Below are 24,697 nucleotides of genomic sequence, written 5' to 3' on the forward strand. Positions count from 1 at the left end.
ACAATTACCCGAAATGTCAAAGTAGACTATTTTAATGTCAAAGAGGTTTAACTGTATAACTATGGTGGCCTTTAAGTGCTAAACGCAACATTTCAGAAAACACATTTCCCAAAGTGGGGAAAAAGTGCCCATCATTTTCATCATTCTTCAAGGGAAACTACTGTATTTTCAACCTGCTTTCCCATGTTTTTGGGTCTCAGTGACTTGTGGGGACAGTCATTTTTGATATTGGCCCAGTACTGAGAGGAAGCGCTGCAACCATGAAACGGGCTGCATTGTAACCACTTGAGCAATTGTGCACCATCAAGTTACAGCCACTAAAAGTGCTTTATTTTGCCACTGACAGGTTAAGATTGTTATTATTAGTGTCTTATGGAAGGGACTTTACAGAGAAATTAAATGTTTTCATTAACATTCACTGATCCGGTCAGTTTGTTCTCACTCAAGGAGAAGTCTGGTCTTTAAATCTTGCTGAATTTTTCACAGTCAAAATCTGCTAAATATTCAGCCATGACATGGAAAATCTTTAGATAACACTACACTACAATTTATGTACTCCAACACAACAAACTATTCTTTGCAATCCTCTCCAACTGCCACCAACGTTTACACTGTTGTATGCAACAAGTCATGTCTCACAACATTTTGGAACGAGATTTTTCCATGAGCGAGACTTTGTTACACACAATCACAAACAGATCGGATCAGGTGAAAGGTAAAGAAAAATGTTTTATTTCTCTGTAAAGGTTCTTTCCATAAATTATGCACTAAAAATAAAAATCTGAGCCTGTCAGTGATAACAACAAGAACTTTTAGTGGATGTGCATTGATGGTGCGTTATTGCCCTGAGTGGTTACACTGCAGCCCGTTTTGCGGCTGCTGGCTGCAGGGGCCTCTCTCAATACTGCACCTATATAAAAATTGTTGTCGTAATTTTATGTCATTGATATGGGCCTCACTGTTTATTGTCCTCTCTATTTCCATCATGTCAGAGCTGCATTAGGTTAACAATAATGCAAACCAAACTTCCTACTGTTAAACATTGAAGTGGAATACAGGTGGCTTATATTGTGAAGCAGCCACAGGCAATGTATTCGTCACTGTGGTTAGCAGTGTTCTGTCTTTAAATAAAGTGTCTTTAAAGGTCCAGTGTGTAGGATTTAGGGGCATCCATTTACAGAAATGACATATAATATTCATAACTATGTTTTCGTTAGTTTATAATACTCCCCTGAAAATAAGCATTGTGTTTTTATTACCTTAGAATGAGCCGCTAATATATATGGAACAGGTCCTCTCTCCTGGAGTCTGCCATGTCTGCCATGTTTGCTCTGTGTTGTCTAATACACAAATAGGCATTGGTAGAGAGGTGCACAGGAATTTAAAATCAGCACAAAGTTTATTGAAAATGCAATTTCATGGTCATAGACCAAAGAAACTATTAGGCAACAGCACTCACAAAAGACTAGAGTCAAAATCTATGTTTTAATAGGGCGACACACGGCCAAACAAAATGACAGACGCATTTCGGCCTAAGCCTTCTTCAGTGTATCAAAAGATGCACTGAAGAAGGCTTAGGAATCCCTCTGCAACTTGCACCCATCACAATTGGAAATATTTATATAATATATTATTATTATATTGGAGTTGTGCATCCTCCTTCCTTCATGGTCATAGACCACCCATGCCCAATGAAGGTATAAGACCAAAACACTGCATTTCAAATAACCTTAGTGCTGTCAGTTAGCAGGAATTCATCACTATATTGAACATGTGATTATCATACCAGCATTGCAACCTGGAATTCCTCGGTTGATTTGTAAAAAATGAATAAAGGTGTCTTGAGTAGACAGATGTAATAAAAACTGTATGTTTTAAACACCATTATTGTATTCATGTCGCATTTTATTCTCACATGAGCTCGTTTACAGTCCAACTTCAGTGTACATGCAAATAGAAGGCCTCGGAGTGAATTAAGCTGCAGCATAGCAATAAACTTTATAATTGAATTAGGTGAATAACTGTTTGTAATGTCAGTTCAATATCTGGGACGAGTTAATGTTGTGATCCAAGCAGCAGCCAGCGCTAACAGCTTGAATTACTGGAGAGAGTCCATTTAAGTGCCTACATGATCTGCATCTTCTGATATCATCAGAGATCATTTACCTCTGAGGATACATACTAAAATATTCATCAAAGGAATTTTTAGTTTATGATAAATCACATCCTGTTCCTTCTACAAAGAAGAGTGATCCTGATCATATACGATTTAGAAAGAAATCAGAACTTGTTAAAATATGCACAATTTAGTCTCATTTTAATGTCAATATCCGTTTGTTTGAAGTCAGCCAGTGGACGGGAGTGTTGTAGTGCAGTGAAACCAGAAAAAATAAGATCCAACCTCCAGTCAGGCTCTTTCGTCACCTCTGTTTCACTGGAGCATGATAGCGGCTGAGACGACTAGAGGCAGCAGGAGGCCAGAAGACACTCGCCCGCTTCCTGAGGTGAGAGTCGCCCCATACTGGTTCAGGAGCTGCAGGGCCACGCCATTGGTCCAGCCAAAACCCAGCTACAGAAAGGGCAACACAGCGGTGCATAAGAGATGTTTTCATTTTTATATAACACTTTAGTAAAGCAGCAAAACACAGTGATCTGAGAAAAACAAGTGATTAATTTGTGCTGATGGAAGTACATAAGAGTCAAGTCAAAGGTAAAAGACAACAAGACCCAACAGGGTAGAAAATTATACAAAAAAAGATGGATAATGACAAAGAAGTGAGGAGGAGTGAGAGTATATGTGTAAATGCAAATGTGTTCAAGTTAAGAAGCAAAACTGAGGTAGAAAGAATTGACAGGGCTCTGCGTGAAATCAGAAAGACTATAAGCACATTAGTTTTACACCATCAACACAAGAAGTACCTGAACTTCATATTCTCCTCCACCACCAGGTTTGCCATCGCCGTTCACATCATACTGTCAGGAGGAAGAAAATTACACATTCTGAGCCAGCTGTGTTATCACCGTGCAACACAAGCTCTGACACACTGAAACCTAAAGAGACTCACCTTTTCAAACATGGCATCATACTTCATGTATGCCAACCAATTTGTCCTGATCCAGCGCTGGGCCAAATCAAATGCTAGTTGTTGAGCATCCTCTGAAGGCAGTTTTAATAAACCTGGAAACACATGAAGACTTAAATCACTAAACAAGCCTAAGAAAGTTTTTTTTTAAACATACATGAGGCAGAGAAACATTCAGCAGGGCAGTGATCATACAGACCAGGCAACCAAGGACTTTGAAGGGTCACTCTCTTATCATTAGTCACACTTGCTTTAGACCAAACTAAAGCAAAAATCCTTCTAAAAAGCAAGAAGTGAAGGTTGGTACATTAAGGGCCTAGCAGAGCATCATCAGAGCAGATATCAAGTATCTGCAGATCTCTATGGGTGGTTGGATTTCAAGCAGAATATAAAATATAATGACTCTATGTAACCTAAAGCTATCCTGTGGAGTTTTGGACGACTGGTTGTACTTTGGAGATTTTTTTTTTTTACAAGTGGGTCTCCATTTAGTTTGTACTGTGCACATGCACAAGGACACACATTTGCACACAGATGCACACAATGCCTTGGTGAGTAATAATCAACAGATGTAAACACCCTCAAATAAACCTGAAGATCAGTTGTTTAACCTGCTTTGTTTCATTTTAAATCGATGTCCTTGAATACAAAGCAAGAGCAAAAAACATAAAGCACCACGCTACAGCCACTACGCATTCTCACAAATTATTATGCAAAATCAACAGAGCAACATGTTGAACAGTCGGTGCATCATCAGTATGTGTTTCAAGGAATTCTCATGATGGTAGATCAGTTTATTACCACCTACCATCAATGAGCATGTGTTGTAAAGGAGGCCATGCGTTAGGATAGTCCCACTGCTGCCCAGACTCTCTCAGCGATGTTGGAACTCCATTGGGAAATTGGAGAGCACCACTCCCCTGTACACACAGGAAAACCAGCAACCTTAGAAGCATGCATGGATTAAAGCAGTGCAGTGTGTGTGCTCCATCTGCTGGAGCAAATGAGCACAGTTCATAAAGCTTGTGACATATAGGTGGGCTTCTGAGTAGAGGGAGGATTAATTGGTTGGAAATGGTGGTGGGGAAATAAATGAGCAACAATCTCTTCGTCCTCAACAACTGTCAAGAGGCACTTAGGCAAAACATTCAAAAATCACATTTAGTTAACCCTTTTTGTAATAAAAAATGTCAACATGTCATGGTCAAACAACGTGATGTTACTGGTATTTAAGAGTAAGGACCATACCAGCATCTAACCAGACAGAAGTGACATTTGCAGGTATGTTTACGTGTTTAATGTGCTGCAGCTGAGCAGCTAATTAGATCTATTGTAACTCACAGAGTGGAGCTGCAGTGGCCAACAGAAGAGGAGACAAGTCATACCAACCAGGAGAAATACAGGTTAAAGGGTTTTTTCACACAAATGGCATGAATACACACTTTAAGTTGTCACTTTATTAGGTACATAACAGATCTGCCATATTCAGAATTGTTTCTAATATTCTTCCCCCCCTATGTATGTAAATAAGGAGGACGAAAACACCTTACAATATAATGTAGTCCAGTACAGCACCTACCGTATCTGTGGCCTCAGTATCAAAGGTCGAGTGTGTAAGATTTAGGGGCATCTATTGGCAGAAATGAATGAATTTTTGCAATGTTCATAACTATTTTTCCATAGCTATAATCTTTTTTTTCACCTTAGAATGAGGCATTTTTTGAGACCAATTTCTCAAAACCTACTCAAGAAAAACCAACATGCAGTATCTGCATAGCTGGATTCTATTAAAGGTGAATGGGGAAAATATGCATCTTTTGTGATTTGGATTAAAAGTTACCCCTTCTTCCACATTTATGAATTGAAACCACAATAAAGGCAAGATTGTCCACCGACCTTCAGATACTGTACTGCCTTCTCTCCCATCTCAGGCTGAGAATAGCACTGTGCCCAAACAGGTGCCAGGTTGGAGAGGTAAAACTCAAAGTGTTTGGTGTGCGTCACTAGGTTGTGGTCAAACCAGGCACCCCTCTCAGCATCCCACAGCGCAGACTCTATCGCCTCCAGCCTGCGGGCTGTAGCCTGGTCATACAGTGCAGCTGAGTCACCATCACCTGTCAGGAAACAGCACATCACCGTTATGTAACACCAGTTAGGAGCTAAAAGCAGTGTGAAGACCAAAGTTAGTTCCAAGGTCAAAGGCTGCTCATGTAGTCACCCAGTATCCTGTGAAATGAAGCAAGAGTCTTCTCATTGAGGCACAGAAGAGCATTGAGGTCAGTAGGCAGGATCTGACTGGTGCTGGTATCCCCCAGGGTGCCGTTGTTGTGGCCGTCACCGTTTATATACCAGCGGGATGAGAAGTCCCAGCCAGACTCTGCACCCGCTTTCAGATCCATCCACAGCTTCTCCTTACGGTCTGGGGGCAAGAAAAAAAACAACATGAATTCACTAGTAGAGCCACAACAAATCAGCATCTAAACTTTGTTATTTATTTATGTATGTGCCATTTGTCAACTGGATGTGGAAAAAGTAAAATATGCAGCCCCTGAATAACATTGTTGTTTCAGTTTTGCAACATTTCTCAAAAGCTTTAGAGACAAAAAATTAAACGTCTCCCCCAAAGAAGAGGAAATAACTTGACTTTGACCTTGACTATTTGTTAATAAATATAAATATATTCTTGCATAAAATCTTCAGAAATCTGAGCAAACACACTTTGCTGGCAGAAAAATTCAACATTTTAGCAAACAACAACAGTGTTTTTCCCTAAAACAGCTTTTCTTGAAATTAATGCTCAGCTTGTAAGCCACAATACGCAAAAATGGATGTGCTTAACATATTAAATATACATCAAAACATGGTAATGATCTTTAAATCGAGGGGAATATTTCCCCTTTTCTGTCGAGGAGCACTGATAAACTACAGTACATCCATCCCACAGCATCAGCCTTTTTTTTCTCTCTCATGGAATAAAATGACCATAGCAGGGCTCATGAAGGGGGATTCATTCAACCACCAACAATACAGTATAAACACTATTAATCCGTTACCATTGGTGAGTCCTTCCGCTAGTTCCAGATCATCTGTGTAGGATTCAGGCCTAAAGAGAACAAAAGACATGGTGAGTGTAGCACAATCAACAATACCCACATCTTAAATTTGTTTTTATAATTCAATATATTTCTTTCAAATGTAGCCTACCTGGGCAAGCCCACCTTTACATCATATCGGTTCAGCACATGCTCTGTCCCATTTAATTTCAAAGTCACAGAGCGGTTCTGCATCCAAAATTGGTACTCCTGTTCCAGTGCTGGCAAAGCTGCTCTAAACCATGAAAGTTTGTACAGACAGCAGAGAGCTATGTTTTAATTCAGACTACTTTTCACAGTCCTTAATATCATTACACACAAAAGTTTGGGTGTCACGTTCTAATTAAGTGTGTTAGGGGAAACAAAACACCGGAGGCGCAGACAGACACGAGCACTGAGGTTTTGATGTTAAATACGTCTTTTTTCTATTCTGGAAGAGACACGAGGCAGCTGAAGAATGATAATGTGTCTGGCAGGACATCAGCTCAGGCCTAAATATCACCTGAGGAACTCTTTATCCTTGGTTGCTTGATAGTAGCTCTCCACCATTAGAGTGAGGAATGGAGGCTGACTGCGCCTTTCATAGTAAATCCGCCCACCATTTGGAATGAAGCCATATCTGTAGGAGAGTGATTGAAAAAATCTTTTATTTCACAAATCCTGAATTCCCCCCTGAGAGCTCCATATCCAAGTGTACAACTTGGGTTGCTAAATGACTTATTATTCAAAATGAGCCTGCTGAACAACCTGCAGCAAGCTGGACTTTGTAAGTGCTATGAAAGATGAAATGTACTTTAAAGCTTACCTGTTGACAAGGTAGAGGAAGTTTTGAATCATCCCACGGGCTGTGGCTGTCATTTCTGACAGCAGGAGCCCATTGATAACCCAGTAGGAGTCCCTGTTAGGCACAGAACAGCTCACGTCACTGTCGGCATATGGCACCCAGGTGGGCTCTGAGCAGAGACCCCTGACTGAGCCTGGCTGTGATCTCTCCTCACTCTGACCTGGTGACACTTTACGCTCAGACAGACAGCTGAGACAGGCCTCATCGTTCACTCACCAGTAGTAGAGTTCCCTAAAGCGCCCTCCTGGCACAACAACAGGATGTGGGGTGTATATCTGCGAGTAGAGCTTTGGGTGATCTTTAACACCAGTGTGGATCTGAAGGAGAGATTATTTTTCATTTTAAAAGCTTTGGACTCATGTACGTGGATCCTTTAACCTCATCAGGGCTGCAGCTAACAATTACTTTCATTATTTATGAACCTGAATAATTTTTCAATGTGTCATTTGGTCCACAAATAATCAAAATAGTGAATAACATTTGCCTAAAGGTCAATCTGAAATAGCTTGTACTGTTCAACAGACAGAACAAAATCTGAAGATATATACATATATACTGTATATAGTTTGGGCATTTTTACTCTAAATGACCTCAATATTTCCTCAGTTACTGAATAGCTGAAATAAAGCAAAATTAGGCAGATTTACTAAGCAACCAACCATTTAAGCTCATCACCTTTCTGCCCAGAAGCTTCCACAGATCGTGTATCTTTTCAGCCCAGCTGCGTAGTTCTTGGTCTGCTATTCCTCCCAGGAACTTTGGCCTGCATATAAAAATCAACTCATTCCAGCAAAGCACACTTAAAAAATACAGTACCATCTGAGCAAGAGTCCTCTAATAACTGGTTCTCACTTTTCATGCCAGTCTGGTGGTGTCCATGACTCAAACTCAGTCCCTGGTTTCTCAAAGTAAGTATTGAGGAACTCCTGCAGTTTGGCAGGCGGTACAGTGGTGTTTGGCGAGTCATTTGAAAGATTGTGAAACGCAGACAAAACAACATCTACAGGAAAAGACACAGTGAGCAACAAAAGCAGTCACATAGTCGACAAAAGAAACCAAAAAAAAAGAAGCTAATTTACTGATTTATGACTCACCAGGAGTTTCCCTCAGTTTCATGTCAACAAAGTACTTGTCATCATCAAACAGTTTAGCTTCCTGTACCTGATGCAAGATGGGCCCAGTGCAGTATATTTCACTGAAATTGTTAGGAGTTGTGAATCATTAGACAGGAAAGACATTATGTGTATTACTACAATATACTGACCTCTTGTTACAGAGTCCTGCAAGTAAGTAATAAAACCATATCAATAATAAGCAGGTGAAGGCAAAGGTCTGCTAACAACTTAATATGTGCTTAAGGAGATAAACATGAAAAAAACACCACCACTTCTAGGAGTTCAGCCGCAGCAGAAGGCTGATGTTATCCTACAAACATAATGCTACAGATGAATAAATAGCTCTCGAATGCCAAGATAATTATTGACATGTTTGCCATTACAGTGCGAATTCTTTTTAAGGAAGTCAAGCACACAGTATGCAGGAAATGTGATGGAAAAAGATGAGTCATTTGACAAAATGGAGGCATTCCAGTATTTTTGATTGTAAGCATTGCAGTAGTTTAAAACTGAACAGATCAATAGTTTTTGGTGGCAAATTCAAACCAAAGGGCAAAGTTTAAAGATTTAGGGTTGCCCATGGTGTTCAGACAAATTATGGATTAACTTATCAGTTTTACAGCTATACATTAATCAATCCTTTTATAATTAAGAGAAGTGCAGTAACAGGAGACTGGCTCATACAGTCTCCTATACAAACACCTTTTAAAGGAAAACAGTCATTTATCTTACCTGTCACATGACGGTGGAACAGCGCCATTTACACAGGCAAAAAGAACCACTGACGAAATGCATAACACAACCAACACATGCATCTTAAGCAATGAACTAAGTGACACCAGGGAACAAGTAAGCCTGTGGTCTGAGAGCTTCCTCCAGGTCAGAGATTATATTAAGACATTACGTCTGAACCAAAGAGCAGCAACATACTGACACCTAGCTTTAAAAGAGCGGTTTAACAGCACACTGCAGTGGCTGCCAATGAAAACAAAAACTTCAGACACAATAAATTTCAGTGAGCTTTATTCTCAACAAAACTTTCAATTGTATCCAGTAATATTCAGGACATCTTTTTTTTAACTTAAGTCCATTGTAAAATTAGCTTCACTGAAAAAATGAGCCAATTAAATAACAACCAATTTTCCATCAAAATAAAAAAAAAAATGAACTTAGGCTTTAAATTCTTCACTTAAATTTGGACTTTATAAATAAGGTTTACTCCACTTGAACATTCCATTTGGAAAAAAAAAAAAAAAAATCCAAATCTAAGGGCATCATTTTGAAACGTTTTTATACCCATTACCATAACTTTGGATCTTTAGATCTTATCCTGTTTCTGTAAAGCCCAAAAGCTTCTCTCTGTTTCATTTTACAGATGCATCAGTTTTGAAAGAAATCCCTAATGGACTCCTTTTCTCATCCTCCTTGATAGATAAGTGATAAGACGGCCAAATTGTACACAAAAGCTGTGTTACCTTAAATGTGCTGGAACTATCAAGAGAAGATTAACATGTGCATCTGGGCAGCGAAAGCACTAATTTAAACCTCCCCACAAGTTTAAAAAAAAAAAAAAAAAGGCCTTAAAGAATGAGACAATTTAGTTACACATACTATCCAATTTAGTCACCCAATCTGGGGCAAGATGCTCTTGTCTCAGTCTTTAAGGTTCTCAAAATGGCAGCCACTGGCAGTAAAGCAGCATTCCATCAAAAGGTAGCAATACACTAAAATTTGAGGGATCGTCAATTTTAGACATGAAAGCATTCGCTGTGGTGATTACTGCCAGTGGACTGACGAGAGACAGGCAGCTGCCAAGTGCCTGAACAATTAGATCCCCATCCATTCAACCAATGCTTAATTTGAATATTTTTAACAAATACAGCCCTCCCACCCAAACCATAAGTCAAAACAGCCAAATTACATGTATTCAGGGGACAACAATAGAGCTGAGTGAACAGGGATCACAGTCCTAACCAATGAGAAATAAAATGGTCATTTTAAACTAATCAACATTGCAACAGGTATATTTTTAAAAGGAGCTTAAATTAAATGTGGGATAATACTTCTCATTGATTAGAACAGTTAAGAGAGCATCTCACCATAACAAAAGGGAACCTCATTTGCAGAAAGGTTTCAGCTGAACAAACAGTTGACCTTAATGCAAAATAAGGCTGTGTTGCATAAAAATGCAAAAAACTGTTACCAAAACCCAAAATATCAAAGCAATAAAGGGCAGAGAAAAAAGCCATAACTCAGCATTCTGAGGTGCCCAAGTTATTTTCTTAAACAAGCAGTCCGACTAATAGTAATGTTATCCTTCATGCCCATTCCCCCCTCCGTGCCAATTTTTTATTATTATTTTTTCAATGTTCTGCATCACACTTCCCTTCCATGTGGGCATCATGGGTGTACAAAAAGCAGTGCAGTCACTGTTATTGCCTGAACCCATCTCTCTGTGCGTTAAGTGCAGCCCAACCTGCTCAGGTTGTTTTTAGTGAGGCATCTTTTGTTAGCTGGTTTTTAGTAAAGCCAGCTAACTTGCAATGCACAGAGAATGAATTCCTGCTACATGTTAGGTCAGATAGATCATTTTGATGCATTTGGCCAGCATTCTTTGAAAAAGGGAAAAATAAATCCACAGCTTCCTCCTCAAGATTTGTGAAGCAATGCAGCTGGGCTTAAAGAGCACACAGATCAACGTAACAGCTAAACTTTCCCCATAACAAAAATTCTCTGCCAATTCAGCTGCACTGCAGCAAGTAGTACTACTATGATTATTTTCTCTTCCAATAACAACACACTCTATAACTGGAGATCTTAGAGTGTGCCTCAAGAGTCAGTTTCACAAGTTAAGGCTGGTGACAACAAAGAATTCATTACTCAAATGCACAAGCTTAACAAAGCCATCTGTCTAGACTGAACACTTGTTAACACTGGTAGCAGGAGAATAAGGGCAACAATTTAAACAATCTCAGTTTAAGTGCAGCTTTGAAAAATTGCATTTGCCATCAAATTTGGAGGGGTTAAAAGATAATCAGTGATGAACTCTGCCTCCAAAAACATATCATGCACAAAGGGATTTAAATGTTTTGGGTTCTAATAAATTCTGCAATTTCTAAAATTATAAATAAATTCACAGGCCAATATTGCAGAACAAACAAACTGGCAGTTAAGGACACAGTCTCCAGTGCTAACAAGAGAGAAGGGAGGAAAAAGCTTTTCAGTTTGTCGGCCAGCCTTTTGAACTTGTTTAAAACAATCTTAAAATGAAGTTATATACATAAGGTGTAAGATGCACCACACATGTCGGCTGCACATCTCGTAGACTGAAGTATGGCCATCCATTGGAAGGTGAAACACAGGACAAAAAAAGGAAAAACAAAAAGCGTTCCCTACAATTAAACTCCACCAAAACAGGAATCCTCATGACTCATGGTTTTGAGAGGCTGCTTATTCATTTTTAGTGTTCTGATGCTGAAGACAGAGGAAAGGGTCTGGGTCTTTTTGAAGCACAAGCTCCTTCACAAGCAACTGGACAGTCTGGCTGTCTCTTGGAAAAAAATCCAGCATCTCTGTCCATGGAACATCCAAGTTTGTCCTCATTTATCAGCCAGACTCAAGTGCAGCCAAGCCAGCAAAAGATATTTCAGACCAGCCTCCGTCCTTATTATCTCCTTTCCTTGCAAACGGATGAGCCAACCAAAAATGAATTCACCTATGTGGTTGGACATTAAATTAGTGTAACAAATTTTCAATTAGGTGAACATGAGTGTGTGGTATGAAGTGAGCAAGATGACGGATGATGGAGGGTTATTACTTTAGAACGAGTTGAACTGCTTGTTAAGGCACTTGATACAAATTGGTTAAAACTTCTAAAATAACACGTGGAGAATGGAGGGTGTCATTTAGCGGTCTGTTGGTGCTGGCTTTGTGTCATTGTGGATATGAATCTTCAATGTGCATTGATACATTTTCGACTTGGTCCCGTGCTTTCCTCCTGGTGCTTATGTCTTCAGGGTGTGGTGGTGCAGCACAGAGCCCTATTAAAGGCAAATGAGTTCTTCCGAAACGCGTCCATCAAAATACACATTCCTTATGGTGGCATCCAAAAAAGAAGACAGACAGACACTGTACATTAAAAAAAAAAAAAAAAAAGAACTCCAAGACAGGTGGGGGATGAAAAAAAGATACAAAGGGGAATGGAGGATGGACTGATCTGTCGAGAGAGAAGAGTGACATTAAGTTAGTTACTTGAACGAAGCCTGGTATTTTTTTTTTTTTTTACATTAGTACCCTCTAACTGCATTCAATTGCTAAGGGTCGTGTGTTCCCTCACAGATTACTTGTAGCACACAATCAGTCTAATTATACCCCATTTAGTTTCCACAACTCGAGCAGCCACATTCGAGTTTAACTCTCATTCGTATCTTAATAACTTAAGCTTACACAATAAATAAGTTTTGAGTTCAGTATTTGGATCTAAAAGACCTTGAAAAATAAGGTGCAACAAATTCCGTGGGCTACACTTGTTTTTTCAATGTATCACATACATAATTTAACCAAGTAGCAGATCAGTCCTGGTATCAGCTGACACCCAATGTTAAAATGACTCAGATCAGGGCCAAAAAAACTTGATGACATCCCAGATTTTCTTTTGACTTTTACAAAAGAAAACTCTTGAAATGACAAAGAATATCCCCTCTGCACCTGGTAGCCATTGAGTGTCTGAATCAAGGACACTTCAGGTCAGACACCTTGTTACATGGGATTTTAACACAATCTTTCAAGTTAAAAACTGCAACCTTGTCACAGCACAGTGACAACCGCATTAAAAGGACAGTTTTAGAGTGACTGGAGGTATTGCTCATTTTGCTTCATCTTTTTTCATGTTTAAAAAAGGTAAAAGACCTTTCTCATCGGGAACATTTATACTTGGCACGGCAAGAAACGCACCATCAAGGTGATGACAGTAATAATGACTAAATTACCTTTGGTTGTGCCAGTGAGTTATACCAATAACCCAGCATGCCCAACATAGCACAGCACTGGCAAAGGACAATGTAATGTCTGCCATTAATATGTCTAATTATAAAAACTCTTTTATCCATGCAGTTTTGTGTTAAAATGGTTGCACTGGCATAGGGTTGTGCCGATGGGCGATCCGATTGCCCATCAGCGATAGAAGGGTTGTTTCATGATGTCTTTTTTAAATGACGATGCAATCGCGAGGTGTGGGGGGGAGACAGCGCGTGTGTGGCGCATGCTGACGAGATCGAGGCTGAACGAGACTGAGTGAGAGGAGACAGAGGGAGGCTGCTTAGTGAGAGAGCAGAGGGTGGGGGGATCAATGCCTCCGCCCGCTCGACACAAGCATACTCGGGCGTACTATAAGCGAAGCGGACTCCGCGAGGAATGTCCGCAGTCATTCGGGCTTTCATAGTCGAGCGCACTTCCGCGTTGTAGTTTCCTGTAAAAATGTCCGTGAAAAATCCCCGCGGTGTGAAAAATACATGCCGAGCAGTCACTGGTGCGCGGAGCGGAGTCCGCGCGGTCGTAAAATCTGAGCTTTGCGCGCACAGGGCTTGCGGACCTTAACGCGCATGTCGCGGAGCGGTGAACAAACCAAACAATACAATGTCAGGAGAAATTGAAAAGATATGCTGTCTATGTAAAGTCAACTTGCTAATTAAGGAGCCATTACATGTTCAAGAGTTTTATAAAGCTGCGCAAACGCCAAAGAGAGGCTCCAAGTGAACATTTCAGCGGCGACGCGTAATGATCCGCCCCCCCCCCCCCCCCCCCCCCCCCCCCCCAGGCGATGACATCGTTCATCGGCGATTTCACTAGATAGCGATAGGACGATAGGATATGGACAAGATCGCCCAACTCTACACTGGCATAAAAAAAAAAGACAGAAAATGGGAACACAGAAAAGTAGTTTAACCATCCTGGGACTATCCTGAAAGAGTGAATATATGTATATATATTGGCCGTCAATGTCTATGTACTCACTGGCTCATGGCTTGACTTCTTCGCCACTCTCACTGTGGTACTCTGCCACATATAGGCTCTTGTCAATGATGCCAGGGATGGGCTTGATCTCTGTTCCAAGCTGCTCCTCAATCCCTTTCAGGTTGAAGCGATCATCATACGTGATGAGGTTGATGGCGAGACCCAAGTGTCCGAAGCGGCCTAGATATTAAAGATGTGAGGGTTTTAATTATTATTTTATCCCTACCTCTATTGTTTGCCACCTACAATAAATCTTTGTACCAGATAAGATCCTGCACACACACACACAAAAAAAAAAAATCACAACATGCTCTCTTACCAGATCTACCAATGCGATGTAGGTACGTTTCTCCCAGCTTGGGAAAGTCGAAATTGATCACAACATTCACAGCTTGAATGTCAATTCCTCTTGTGAAGAGGTCTAGAGGGAAAAAAAAGCAAGAAACCAAACCTACATCAACACAAACATATACATCTGGAGCAAAATATCAAGAGCTATGTGTAAGATTTAGGGGGATTCTGTGGCATCTAGTGGTGAGGACTGCAGATTGCAACCAGATTTAACTTCTCCTATTTAGAATTCCTTATGTGTTAAGTGTTCAGGAGGCTTTTACCAGGAGCCGAATTATCTGCAATCTCTTCCTCTCTAAAATAAATGGACCAGATGCTGTTCAGCTCGTCGAAGACGGACCGCTAGCCCAGCACCTACTAATGTGTGCTCACCATTTTTCTCTAGTAAATAAATGTGTGCTCATCTTTTTTCTGATCCATACATTTAGGATATTTTCTACGAGAGCTGAAATATCCTCATAGGCCTCTTCCTCTCCATTTCATGTTTTAAAAAAAATGTTTTTCCAACGCTGCTGGTCTTGGAGGGCCTGCTAACTATGTCGGTTGGCACGAAAACACAAATGGCCCTATTAGGAGCCAGTGTTTGGTTAGTTCATTCTGGGCTGCTGTAAGACATGGTGGTGCAACGTGGAAATCTCCATAAAGGAGGACCTGCTCCCTATGTATCAAAAACACAACAATACTTATTTTAAAAATGATTATACACTGATGACAAACAAACTCATTATATTCCATTTCTGCAAATATATCTCTCTAAATCCTACACACCAGACCTTACAGTATCTGTAGAATAAGTTTTAAAAAGACAAGCAGTAGTTAATTTCAACCCATATGAGTCACTACAAACTGAATATGAGATGGAAACAATACAGAGTTCTGTTTGGAAAACAAAAACATTGACACATCCGTGGAACAAGTTCAGTCTACCAAACAAGGCACCACGAAAGTTTTTGTGTGCATGCGTCATCCCACTTCCGTAGAGGATCAGTCTCACTTTCGTTTCACTTTCTTTTGGCTCACACAGCCCTATCATTGTAGCAAAACCTTTCCATTACCAAAACCAAGGCCAAAAGCACACTCTGAACAAAGCTGTTTGATGTGTTCCCACAAGCAACATGAGCTTACTATGGTCGAACTGTGGCACCCCATTTGGGGTGTGCACAGGCTGGCTAGCTAAACCCATCAAAATGTTTCCACTGTTCCATGATCAGGTGGGTGATTCCAGTTAAAGGATTTGTGGCAACCAGATCTTGTTGAGATCTCGATGCAGCTTGAAGTGCATTGCCATCCTATCTATATGTACTTTGTCTTTTGATCATTTTTTCTCTGTGCAAAACCTTTAAAAATATATTTTTTGCAAGCAGGAGCAGCCAAATGTCTGTCAGTTAAAAAGATTTACCCACTAAGCTGAGTGATGCAACAATGCTCTGTCTTTCTAAAGGCTCTCAAGTTTAAATAAATAATGACTGACTCACATGATATGAGTTGGACTCACTGCTGCGTTAGTGCCATTAGCTCAGCTCATGCTGATATGTCATCACAGAACTTTTAGACAAGAACTGAAATTCCTGCACTTCAAGCACTTACCTTTCAAACTAGACAAAAATTACATCTCTGGTGACTCAGTCACTCAGTCAGGAATCTAGGTCAGCTGTAATCTGATTGGACACGCTTTGAAAAGTCAGTGGCAAGCAGGGTTGATAATAAAATCATTTAAACTATAAGCTCAGTGGTGAAGTTTCAAAATCTGAGCAGTGTGCATCACCACTCTCTATGTGGAAAATAATGGTCAAAGTGGGCCCAGACTGCCTGGTGGTGATGATGTCTAGCCAGTCTCACAATAGCTACCCATTCCAACCAAAGAGCTGTCCATTCTGGTTGGACAAGCTCAAAATATATAATCACAATCTTACGTAAAATACAGCACAGGTACATCCACATGGCACTTACCAGTGCAGACGAGATTCCGGCAGAGGCCATTTCTGAAGTCATGGAATACACGGTTGCGATGCTCCTGGAGAGAAAAAATGTTATAACATGAAAACCTCATAAGTGATGGACTCTGCAGTACAACATTTTTTGTTTTGTTTTGCTGTGAAAAAGCACCACGTTATGTGCATGTAGCCTATTATTATGGAATGTAAAATTTTATACATTGTAAAGTACAAGCTAAGCTGCAAAACTAGGCTCAAATGCCAATACTGTTGATGACAAAGGTACAGTTCAAAAGCTGCTGTTCATATTACATGCAGTCCAGTTAGCCAAGTGTCAACAGGACAGTTTCTCACTGGGGAAAGGATAATGGTAGTGGTAGCAACACTCCAGAAATAGCGCATTGGTGTGAACTGTAGCAGCACATCAAGCAGAGGTACATGCATGTCTACATGATGCACCACTTGAATGCACACCAAACGTAATAGCAGCAGCTGTTCTGGCATGCATCCATTGCCACCTGTGTGTATTTTGGTCTTAAAGCTGGTAGAGCTGGTATTTCTGAGGCACTACTTTGAGCTGACCTGTCTCATCTTGGCATGAATGTAGAAACATGAATAACCAAGCTGGGAGATCTTCTTGGCAAGGAGCTCCACTCTCTGAGAGGAGTTGCAGAAGATAATAGACTGGTTGATCTGGAGCTGAAACAACAGAACAGCAACAGCAGTAAATCCTGGTGAAATCGATTTGTTTGAATTGTGAGGTTTCCAGCCATTATCTAATAATAAACATTTCCAGTGTCCAATGCAAAACAAAAGTACAGAAATGAACTCATGAAAATACCCTGTGTTTATGACAGGCATTTGAATAAAAGTCTTTTACAGCTGTTTTGACGACATAGATTCAGGATCATGGATTGCATAAAGGCAACACTTACCCTGGAGAACAAGGTGTTAAGGCAATGAACTTTTTGCCTTTCAGTTACATAAGCGTAATACTGAGTCACACCCTTCAGTGTAAGCTCCTCCATCAGGTTGATCTCATAGGGTTTCTGCAAGTGTGCATTCTACAAAGCAGGTGATAACAGGAGTTATGTTCAAGTTGTGATAAAGATTATGAAGGCTGATTTTGTTTATCAGCAATAAGAAATGATGAAACAAGTACTTAAATAAAAAATGAGAAATATGCACCATAAACTTCTGCACGCTAAGAGGGAAGGTTGCAGAATAAAGTAGAATCTGCCTCTGTTTGGGCAGGAAGCCCAGCATTTCCTCCATCATAACCACAAAGTCCTGAGACAGGAGTTTGTCAGCCTGTTGAACAAAGGGAGATCGGGGAAAAACACATTGAGAGCTGTCTGAAGCGACTACTTAAATTTTAAACTCACTGGTTTATTTACAAAAAAAGTATGGGATATATAATGGTATAATGGGTTATACAGAATAAAAAATGAACTATTTAACTCACTTCATCCAGAACAATCATCTGCACTTGATTGACTTTGGCCACTCCTTTCTTGATGAGGTCTAAAATTCTCCCAGGAGTGGCAATAATTACATGTACTATAAAAAAAAATAAATAAATAAATAAATAAATAAATATATATAATAATAATAATAATAATAATAATAATAATAATAATAATAAATATCGGTAAATTAATTTATACATAAACACATAACACAAGAATTGCATTAAGTAATGCAGTTTTATCACTTGGCAGAGGATTTAAAAATGTATAGATTTGAGTGTAGCACTATGAATGTAAAGGATCATGTCTCTGTTGTACTGGTAATATTCAGCAACTGGTGACTGCACAGTATAGAAAGCTGTACTTCACTGAAAATCTCCATTTATTTGGCAATATTCACTCAGCCACAGAGCAGATGTTTTGACTGGCTGCCATATTTCAATCATTATCAACCCCTGCTTGCCAATAATACAGCTGTACAACCACCACAGGTATTAGAAAAAACAAACCAAGCCGATGGCATACGTTAGCTATTACGACATATTTCAATTCTTTCCTGATACTCCGTAGTGACAACAAATAGTGCGGTCAATAATGAAGGCCTTAAACAAAAAGAAACAAACAACCACCTCACACTGTGGTTTTGTGATGTGGCCAGTAAGTTAAATAGATTGCTTTTTGAGACATTCAGATTGCCAATATTCAAACAAACCGGACAGAGCCCCTTCATTATCTGTGTTAGATACTGACAAGATCAGATGGACTTTCCAGACTCCAAACATAACACATGAGCCAGACTGACATCCATCATCTGGACCTAAATATATATCTGTTGTGTTTAAGATTACTCCTCTACAAAGTACAGTGCCAAGACATATAAATTAGAATTCCACTTTAAATGATAATGCCTTCATTTGATGTTTTCATGTTTCTATGAACAGATCAAATACGGATTTTCATTTGCGTGCACTGAAATATTATTTACACATTCATTGGCATTTGTCAAAGAGGATGATTTAGACTGACAGCTAAGGTACCAGCATGATTATTTTAGTCATTCCAGAGAGATATGAACACAGTTCTTCCAATGAAGACAAAAAGTTTACCCGTTTCGTCAAGTCTCATGATGTCATCACGTAGGTTGGTGCCACCTGTGGTTGCCATTACCTTCACTCCACCCATGTGTTTGCTGACCTGGATACATATTTGGCTTACTTGCAGAGCCAGTTCTCTGGTGGGCACTATGACAACAGCTGAAAAAAAGAGAAACAATCTTGTGATAGAGTACTCAACATTATTAAACCAGCTTAGTCTTAATTTGGAGACATGAACACAGCTTTCCCAAACCATTAAAACAATGAAATCACAACAACTACAGATAGAAACTGCACGGAAGCTTCAAACGCACTATAACAAAGATACCTTGATTAGTGTTTTTATTTAGGTATTACACACAGTTCCAAAAGAAAGTAGTTTTACACACTGTAGATGGTCGATTCATTTTTTAATTACTCCATTTGAATATACATGTAGAGAATATATAGAAAAATAGGTCTGCAACTAACATTTAATTATCAACTGATCTTGAGATATTCGATATACACAAAGATAAGAATAGTATTATGAATATAATATATTGACATTTCAAAAGTTGAAATCTAGGAATTTTGCCTTGAAAATTAAGGATGACTTTGATTAAGATTGGGTTGAGAGTCCAGTTTCAACTTCCCAGCATTTGCTATGGCAGAAAATGAGCTTACTCACCTTGTATGCAGTCCCTCTTCAGGTCAATGCGTTCAAGTAAGGGAATGAGGTAGGCTCCACTCTTTCCCGTGCCATTCTTGGCTCTGGCCAAGATATCCCTTCCTGACAGTGCAATGGGAATGCTTTCCTCCTGTGCCACAAGCAGTAATAATAGATTCATACACAGTACTGTTTTTGGGGGGCTGGGTACAGTCATTGCATTTTTGGCTCATACCACATTACGTCTACTTGAACAAACTACATTCAAACATTTAATTCAAAGGTTTGGTCACATAAAATAACACGTACTGGACTGATGAAAAGTAAAACAGTAATTTTTAAAGTCCTGTGTCATTGGCCCACTAATACCTCATTCAGACCAGGTTAAACAAGCTTAGGGGGTCTATCTGAAGGGGTCAGATGAGGAGAACTAAGGGGACCATCGAATTCATTAGAATACATAGTCTGGGAACTATGAATGTTAAAAAAAAAAACCTTAATGGCAATCAATCGTTTAGTTTGAGATTTCAGTCTGGACCAAAGTGGCAACCCAACTGACTGACACTGGCAATCCACTATCATGGCTAAAAATAGTTTAACTTTGAGTCACCTTTTTATTTGTTTCATCAGAGTCTAATTTACAATCAAACCTAATTCTAACCCTTTCCAAATTTTAACCCCTGAACCCGATACATACTAGATTTTAAAGGATCATTATGATTAACGCTGAACTAGAAGCAGGTAGTACAATTCTTTCATACCAAAACCCAGTATACTATATTTATATAACATTGAAGTCATTTAATGATAGACAATCACAGTGTGACTTCTTATAAATTTAATTTAGCAAAGGTATCAAAGTAAAGCTTAGTAAAGTGTCAAAGTCTAGGTACTGTAATGTCTGCCAGAATTTTTTCAAACACACCCAAATCTTTAATTATAAAAACATGCACTTCCTTAAGCACCTTCTTGTCCAGCTGCTGAAAGGGATCAAATCTTGACTTGCATGTCTGAATGTACCTGAATTGGAGAGGGCTTTTCCCAGCCCATCTCAAAGATTCCCATGAGCAGCTCCCTCTTTAGGCAATAATCTTCAAACTCGTTGCCTTTAGTTGCAGTCACATCCTGTAATCATAAAATAAAAAAAATAATTCGAATTTGGTTGACAAGATGTAAACAGATTATTGGCTTGTAAAATAAGTGATAATGTCTCAGTGCATTACTTTAATTGACCAGCTTTTTTAGTTACACAAATATAAACTTTTTTTTTTGTAAATTGCAGTCATGCAGCAAGTTTCTCTTAGAGATCAACTAGAAACCATGTTAAGAACAGTTATTGGACCACTGCAACAGTTCCAATGAAGAGGAAAACTTAAATGACTTTAAGTGATTTGAAGACTGTGAGGACAACAGTGGCAAGAAAATGTATGCTTTAAAAAAAGAAAACCACATAAATAGTTAAGCACCCAAGATCAGAGTACAGACATCCAAATGTATGGTGGCTGCAATTTCACGTTGAACAAGCATTACATGGCAGTCTTTTTTTTTTTTTTTAACAAAAGTAAAACTTCTTTCAGTCACACTTTGTTTGTGGTAACAGTATGTACAATAAATTCCTTTGTGACAAATGTATAGCCAAGCTTAGCAGGATTTGCTAGCATGACTGCATAACAGTGACATGAAATGCAAACAGACCCATGTAAAGCACAAGTAAAACAGATATCCGTAATTTCAACTTCCAATCTGGATGACTCAGCTCAATAAAAGGAGAACTATCTTGTACCAACCGAAGTTTTCATCCTCATGTCTTTAGGGGGCAATTTCAAACTTTTCTTCCAGTCATCTCCAGGCCTGTGGAGGGTAAAATTATTGTAAGCAATAAGCATAACACAGAACTGACACACAGTAATAATTGTGCCAACATGCAGAAAACATGATATCCAAAGTCTTGGATTTCTAGTACTGAATAACTTACTTGATGACAGCGTTAGTTGTGGGGGCTGGCTGGGAATTGCCATTGTTGATTGTGCCTTTCATCTGATTAAGTTGTTGTTGTTGAGGGCCTCCTCCACCTCCACCTGGTGCTCCGGCAGGCTTTACTGAGCCTCTGAGCTGTCCATTCTGGTTGGACAAGCCCAAAATAACTGGATTCTCTGTCCTGGCTGTACTCATATTTACTCCGCTTATCTTTTCTGTTACAATAGCAGTAAAAATAAAAGATGGAGTGAGTCCACTCTGCTGGGACCACTCAAAACTTAAGATTGTCCTTCCCTCTTGAGACTTTTGTAATTATCCAAATAAAAGTATTTCAAGTATTTTGTCTCAACAATATTGTTCTTTCTGGGACCTCAAGTGTCAAAAACAAATTCCCCTTCTCAATTTTTAGAAGACTTCTAAGGGTAGATTTTATTAGCAAATTAGGGCTTAAAGCAGATGTAATCTGCCATTGTCATATGGAAAACCACACACTAGGAGGGCTTGACTAGCTTTCAGGTATTAGCAGACTGTTTAGCTAGCCAGCTTCTTTAGCCTGACTGAGCCGCTGCGTCCTTTCTCAGGTTTCTCCAACCCTGAAACATACGAGACACAGTTATTAGAAACATCATACTTCACAAAAAAAACAATGATGCTGCGTGGAAGAAGAAAATATCCTATATCTTGAGTGTACGGTGACTTATCGAGTTAATATTTAGTTCATCAATAACTGTGACAGTACTGCGCTGGCCTAACGTCAAAAGTTAGCCGACACAGCGGTGGCCCGTGACGTTATTTAGTAAACCCTTGCTAACAATGTGGAAACGGCGTAGATTTACGGAAAGTCAATCACCGAAATACACAATCAGTCCAGTTACTTCAACTTTGCCATATTACAAGTCTGGCGGATAAATATCTAACCACATGACGAACAAGAAGCCTATTCTGTTAAAGCCAACCAACTAGTAGGAAAACAAGCTAACGTTAATGTTACCCTTCAGCTAGCCGACATCCGGCTAACTAGCATATGAAGATTTAGCTTCATGCTAATGTTGTGCTGCTCTGTAAGCAACGTTGACATAATTGAGTCAGGATACTTGTAAACCAGTCCGTATGTTATAGCGCTAGTGCAAATGATACTTGACACCGTTTTCAAGTTTAGCTAACAAACAAAACAGGATCTCCACAATCACATAGCTAATATCAGCCAGCTCAGCCGACTCAACTGCCGTGCTAGGTGTGCTAGCAAGCTAACAAACTGGCTATCGATGGCGAAATACCATTTACAGTTAACTCATGTCGTAAAAGTCCCCACAAAACACTGGGATATCTGGTAAAGAACTATCCAGAAGAAGAAATAGTTAAGATGTGCATGCATTTACCTTGGATAACGGAAATAACCGGTTCCCTATGCGGTGTTTGTAAGGTGTACTCAATTTTTTAGCTGACTACCAAAGAGTCTTGTCAACCAAGCGTTCAAGATGGCTTCCACTCGTATTTGAACCCGCCCCCATCCAACTAATCAGCTGATTTCATTTCAAATCAAGGATTTACTTTAGGGTGTCCTGTCAAAATTATACTTTTAGACTATTACTAACTCCACTCCACAATCCAGTGTACAATTTGTGTACCATCAGTGCCATCGTCTTTCACTCAAATGTACGTAACGTCCATCTATATTATTGGGATTAATGCCACCTTAAATTAAGTAAACAAATAACACAACACAGTGTTCACCGCTGTTGTTACTTACTTTACCCACTCTGACACACTGTGATCACTTGTGTGGAGGGGAATCCTGTAAACTAGATTACCCTAGGTCAAAGCAATATACTTCCATAGTCAAATTACCAAAGCTATATTGTGTGTACCCTGTTTTTTTCTACCAAACTTAAGAGTTAAAACACTGTGAAAACAAAAAGGCAATAGAATGATCTGGTAAACCCACAGGAAACAACCCAGGGTAGCTGAGGTAGACTATGACTGTATTCGAATGCAAAAGCTTGTAACCATTTTAATTCTATGCTTCGAGCATAGGAATAAAATGGTTGCAAGACACAGTAGGCCTTTCTTGTTTTTAGTCTTTTTATATTAATGTTTCATAGGCAAATAACTTGGCTGTATTTTAATTTTATTACAGTCAAGTAACCTTCACTTTGCACTATCGCCTATCATACCGTAAGTTTTAGGACATAGCTACATAAAAAATACTATTGTGAAGCTTTACGATTCAACAGCTGAATATCCCTGAATTAAGGGGTGGCATGTGGATAATAAAGGGGGTCTTTATTTATTTATTTATTTTCTATAGTTTTATACCGGTGCTGGAAACAATATGTGATATTTACTGAATACCCATGTACAGCTGTTTTGAAAACTTTAGTTAATGGGCATATCACTGACAGCAATGTGCTCTGTTTTTCAGAAATGCCAGGTCCATACTCACACATTCAAGAGAGATGCCTAGTACAGCCACGGAGCAGTTTCACTGGAAGAGTTGAGGGTTGAGGATCGGTTCCTCAGTGGCTTTTCCCACCTGAATGTATCCTGCAAACCAGCTACCTACAACAAATTAGACTTTTTGGTTACAAACCCCAGCCCTGCGATAGTCTGGCGACCTGTCCAGGGTGTACCCTGCCTCTCGCCCGATGTCAGCTGGGATAGGCTCCAGCCCCCCGGCGACCCTCAAGAGGATGAAGCGGTTAGAAGAAGAAGATGAAGGTTACAAACCCATTTCTCACTGCCCCCCAGAATTTTGCAAGATAGCTTCTTGAGGTAAATTATTAATTACAATCAAAAACAGAACTGATACCAGTGACAAAGCTGGATGGTGTGTATGATTATCCCACATCAACATATTCTTCTTGTCAGAGGATGGCTGGATGTTATAAGATTTATAAGGATGTGTTGCCAAAAATACCCATATAAATCTGTCTAGTTCTGTATGATTGACTCTAGTTTGTCAAAGCTACAATGTACTGTGGGGTGTGGTTACTTGGACTTGCATTACTTCTCTCTCATGTGTACTACAGTATAAAAAGCCTGGTATTGAAACCTTTTGTCAGATTTGACTTGCTGTT

The 24,697-nt window shown here is 39.5% G+C and overlaps 2 protein-coding genes across 2 annotated transcripts; both read right to left on the bottom strand.

Moving 5' to 3' along the window:
- Positions 1–2,396: 2,396 nt before the first annotated feature.
- Positions 2,397–8,964, bottom strand: treh (trehalase (brush-border membrane glycoprotein)). The gene is made up of 15 exons (XM_050064855.1): positions 8,867–8,964; positions 8,114–8,214; positions 7,872–8,019; positions 7,695–7,782; positions 7,236–7,336; positions 6,981–7,073; positions 6,678–6,794; positions 6,288–6,410; positions 6,137–6,186; positions 5,302–5,502; positions 4,980–5,197; positions 3,892–4,003; positions 3,066–3,178; positions 2,920–2,973; positions 2,397–2,569 (listed from the first exon to the last, which is right to left on the bottom strand). Exons 1-15 carry the CDS (start codon positions 8,947–8,949, stop codon positions 2,432–2,434), a joined length of 1,740 nt encoding a protein of 579 aa, XP_049920812.1. The 5' UTR covers positions 8,950–8,964; the 3' UTR covers positions 2,397–2,431.
- Positions 8,965–9,140: 176 nt separating this feature from the next.
- ddx6 (DEAD (Asp-Glu-Ala-Asp) box helicase 6) lies at positions 9,141–23,113 on the bottom strand. The gene is made up of 14 exons (XM_050064942.1): positions 23,000–23,113; positions 21,619–22,213; positions 21,431–21,494; positions 20,664–20,768; positions 19,665–19,794; positions 19,007–19,153; positions 17,897–17,991; positions 17,620–17,742; positions 17,367–17,495; positions 17,014–17,130; positions 16,448–16,511; positions 14,466–14,567; positions 14,147–14,326; positions 9,141–12,350 (listed from the first exon to the last, which is right to left on the bottom strand). Exons 2-13 carry the CDS (start codon positions 21,813–21,815, stop codon positions 14,151–14,153), a joined length of 1,449 nt encoding a protein of 482 aa, XP_049920899.1. The 5' UTR covers positions 21,816–22,213; positions 23,000–23,113; the 3' UTR covers positions 9,141–12,350; positions 14,147–14,150.
- Positions 23,114–24,697: the final 1,584 nt, after the last annotated feature.

The sequence above is a fragment of the Epinephelus moara genome, chromosome 2 (assembly GCF_006386435.1).
Source record: "Epinephelus moara isolate mb chromosome 2, YSFRI_EMoa_1.0, whole genome shotgun sequence".
Taxonomy (NCBI): domain Eukaryota; kingdom Metazoa; phylum Chordata; class Actinopteri; order Perciformes; family Serranidae; genus Epinephelus; species Epinephelus moara.

Coding starts and splice junctions, on each gene's coding strand:
- treh (XM_050064855.1), bottom strand. CDS start 8,949: ATGCATGTGTTGGTTGTGTTATGCATTTCGTCAGTGGTTCTTTTTGCC. Junction 5,198..5,301: donor TTCATTTCACAGGATACTGG/GTGACTACATGA, acceptor GTTTCCTGACAG/GTGATGGTGACTCAGCTGCA. Junction 4,004..4,979: donor AGGCAGTACAGTATCTGAAG/GTCGGTGGACAA, acceptor CTGTGTGTACAG/GGGAGTGGTGCTCTCCAATT.
- ddx6 (XM_050064942.1), bottom strand. CDS start 21,815: ATGAGTACAGCCAGGACAGAGAATCCAGTTATTTTGGGCTTGTCCAAC. Junction 21,495..21,618: donor ACAACTAACGCTGTCATCAA/GTAAGTTATTCA, acceptor TACCCTCCACAG/GCCTGGAGATGACTGGAAGA. Junction 20,769..21,430: donor ACATGAGGATGAAAACTTCG/GTTGGTACAAGA, acceptor TTATGATTACAG/GATGTGACTGCAACTAAAGG.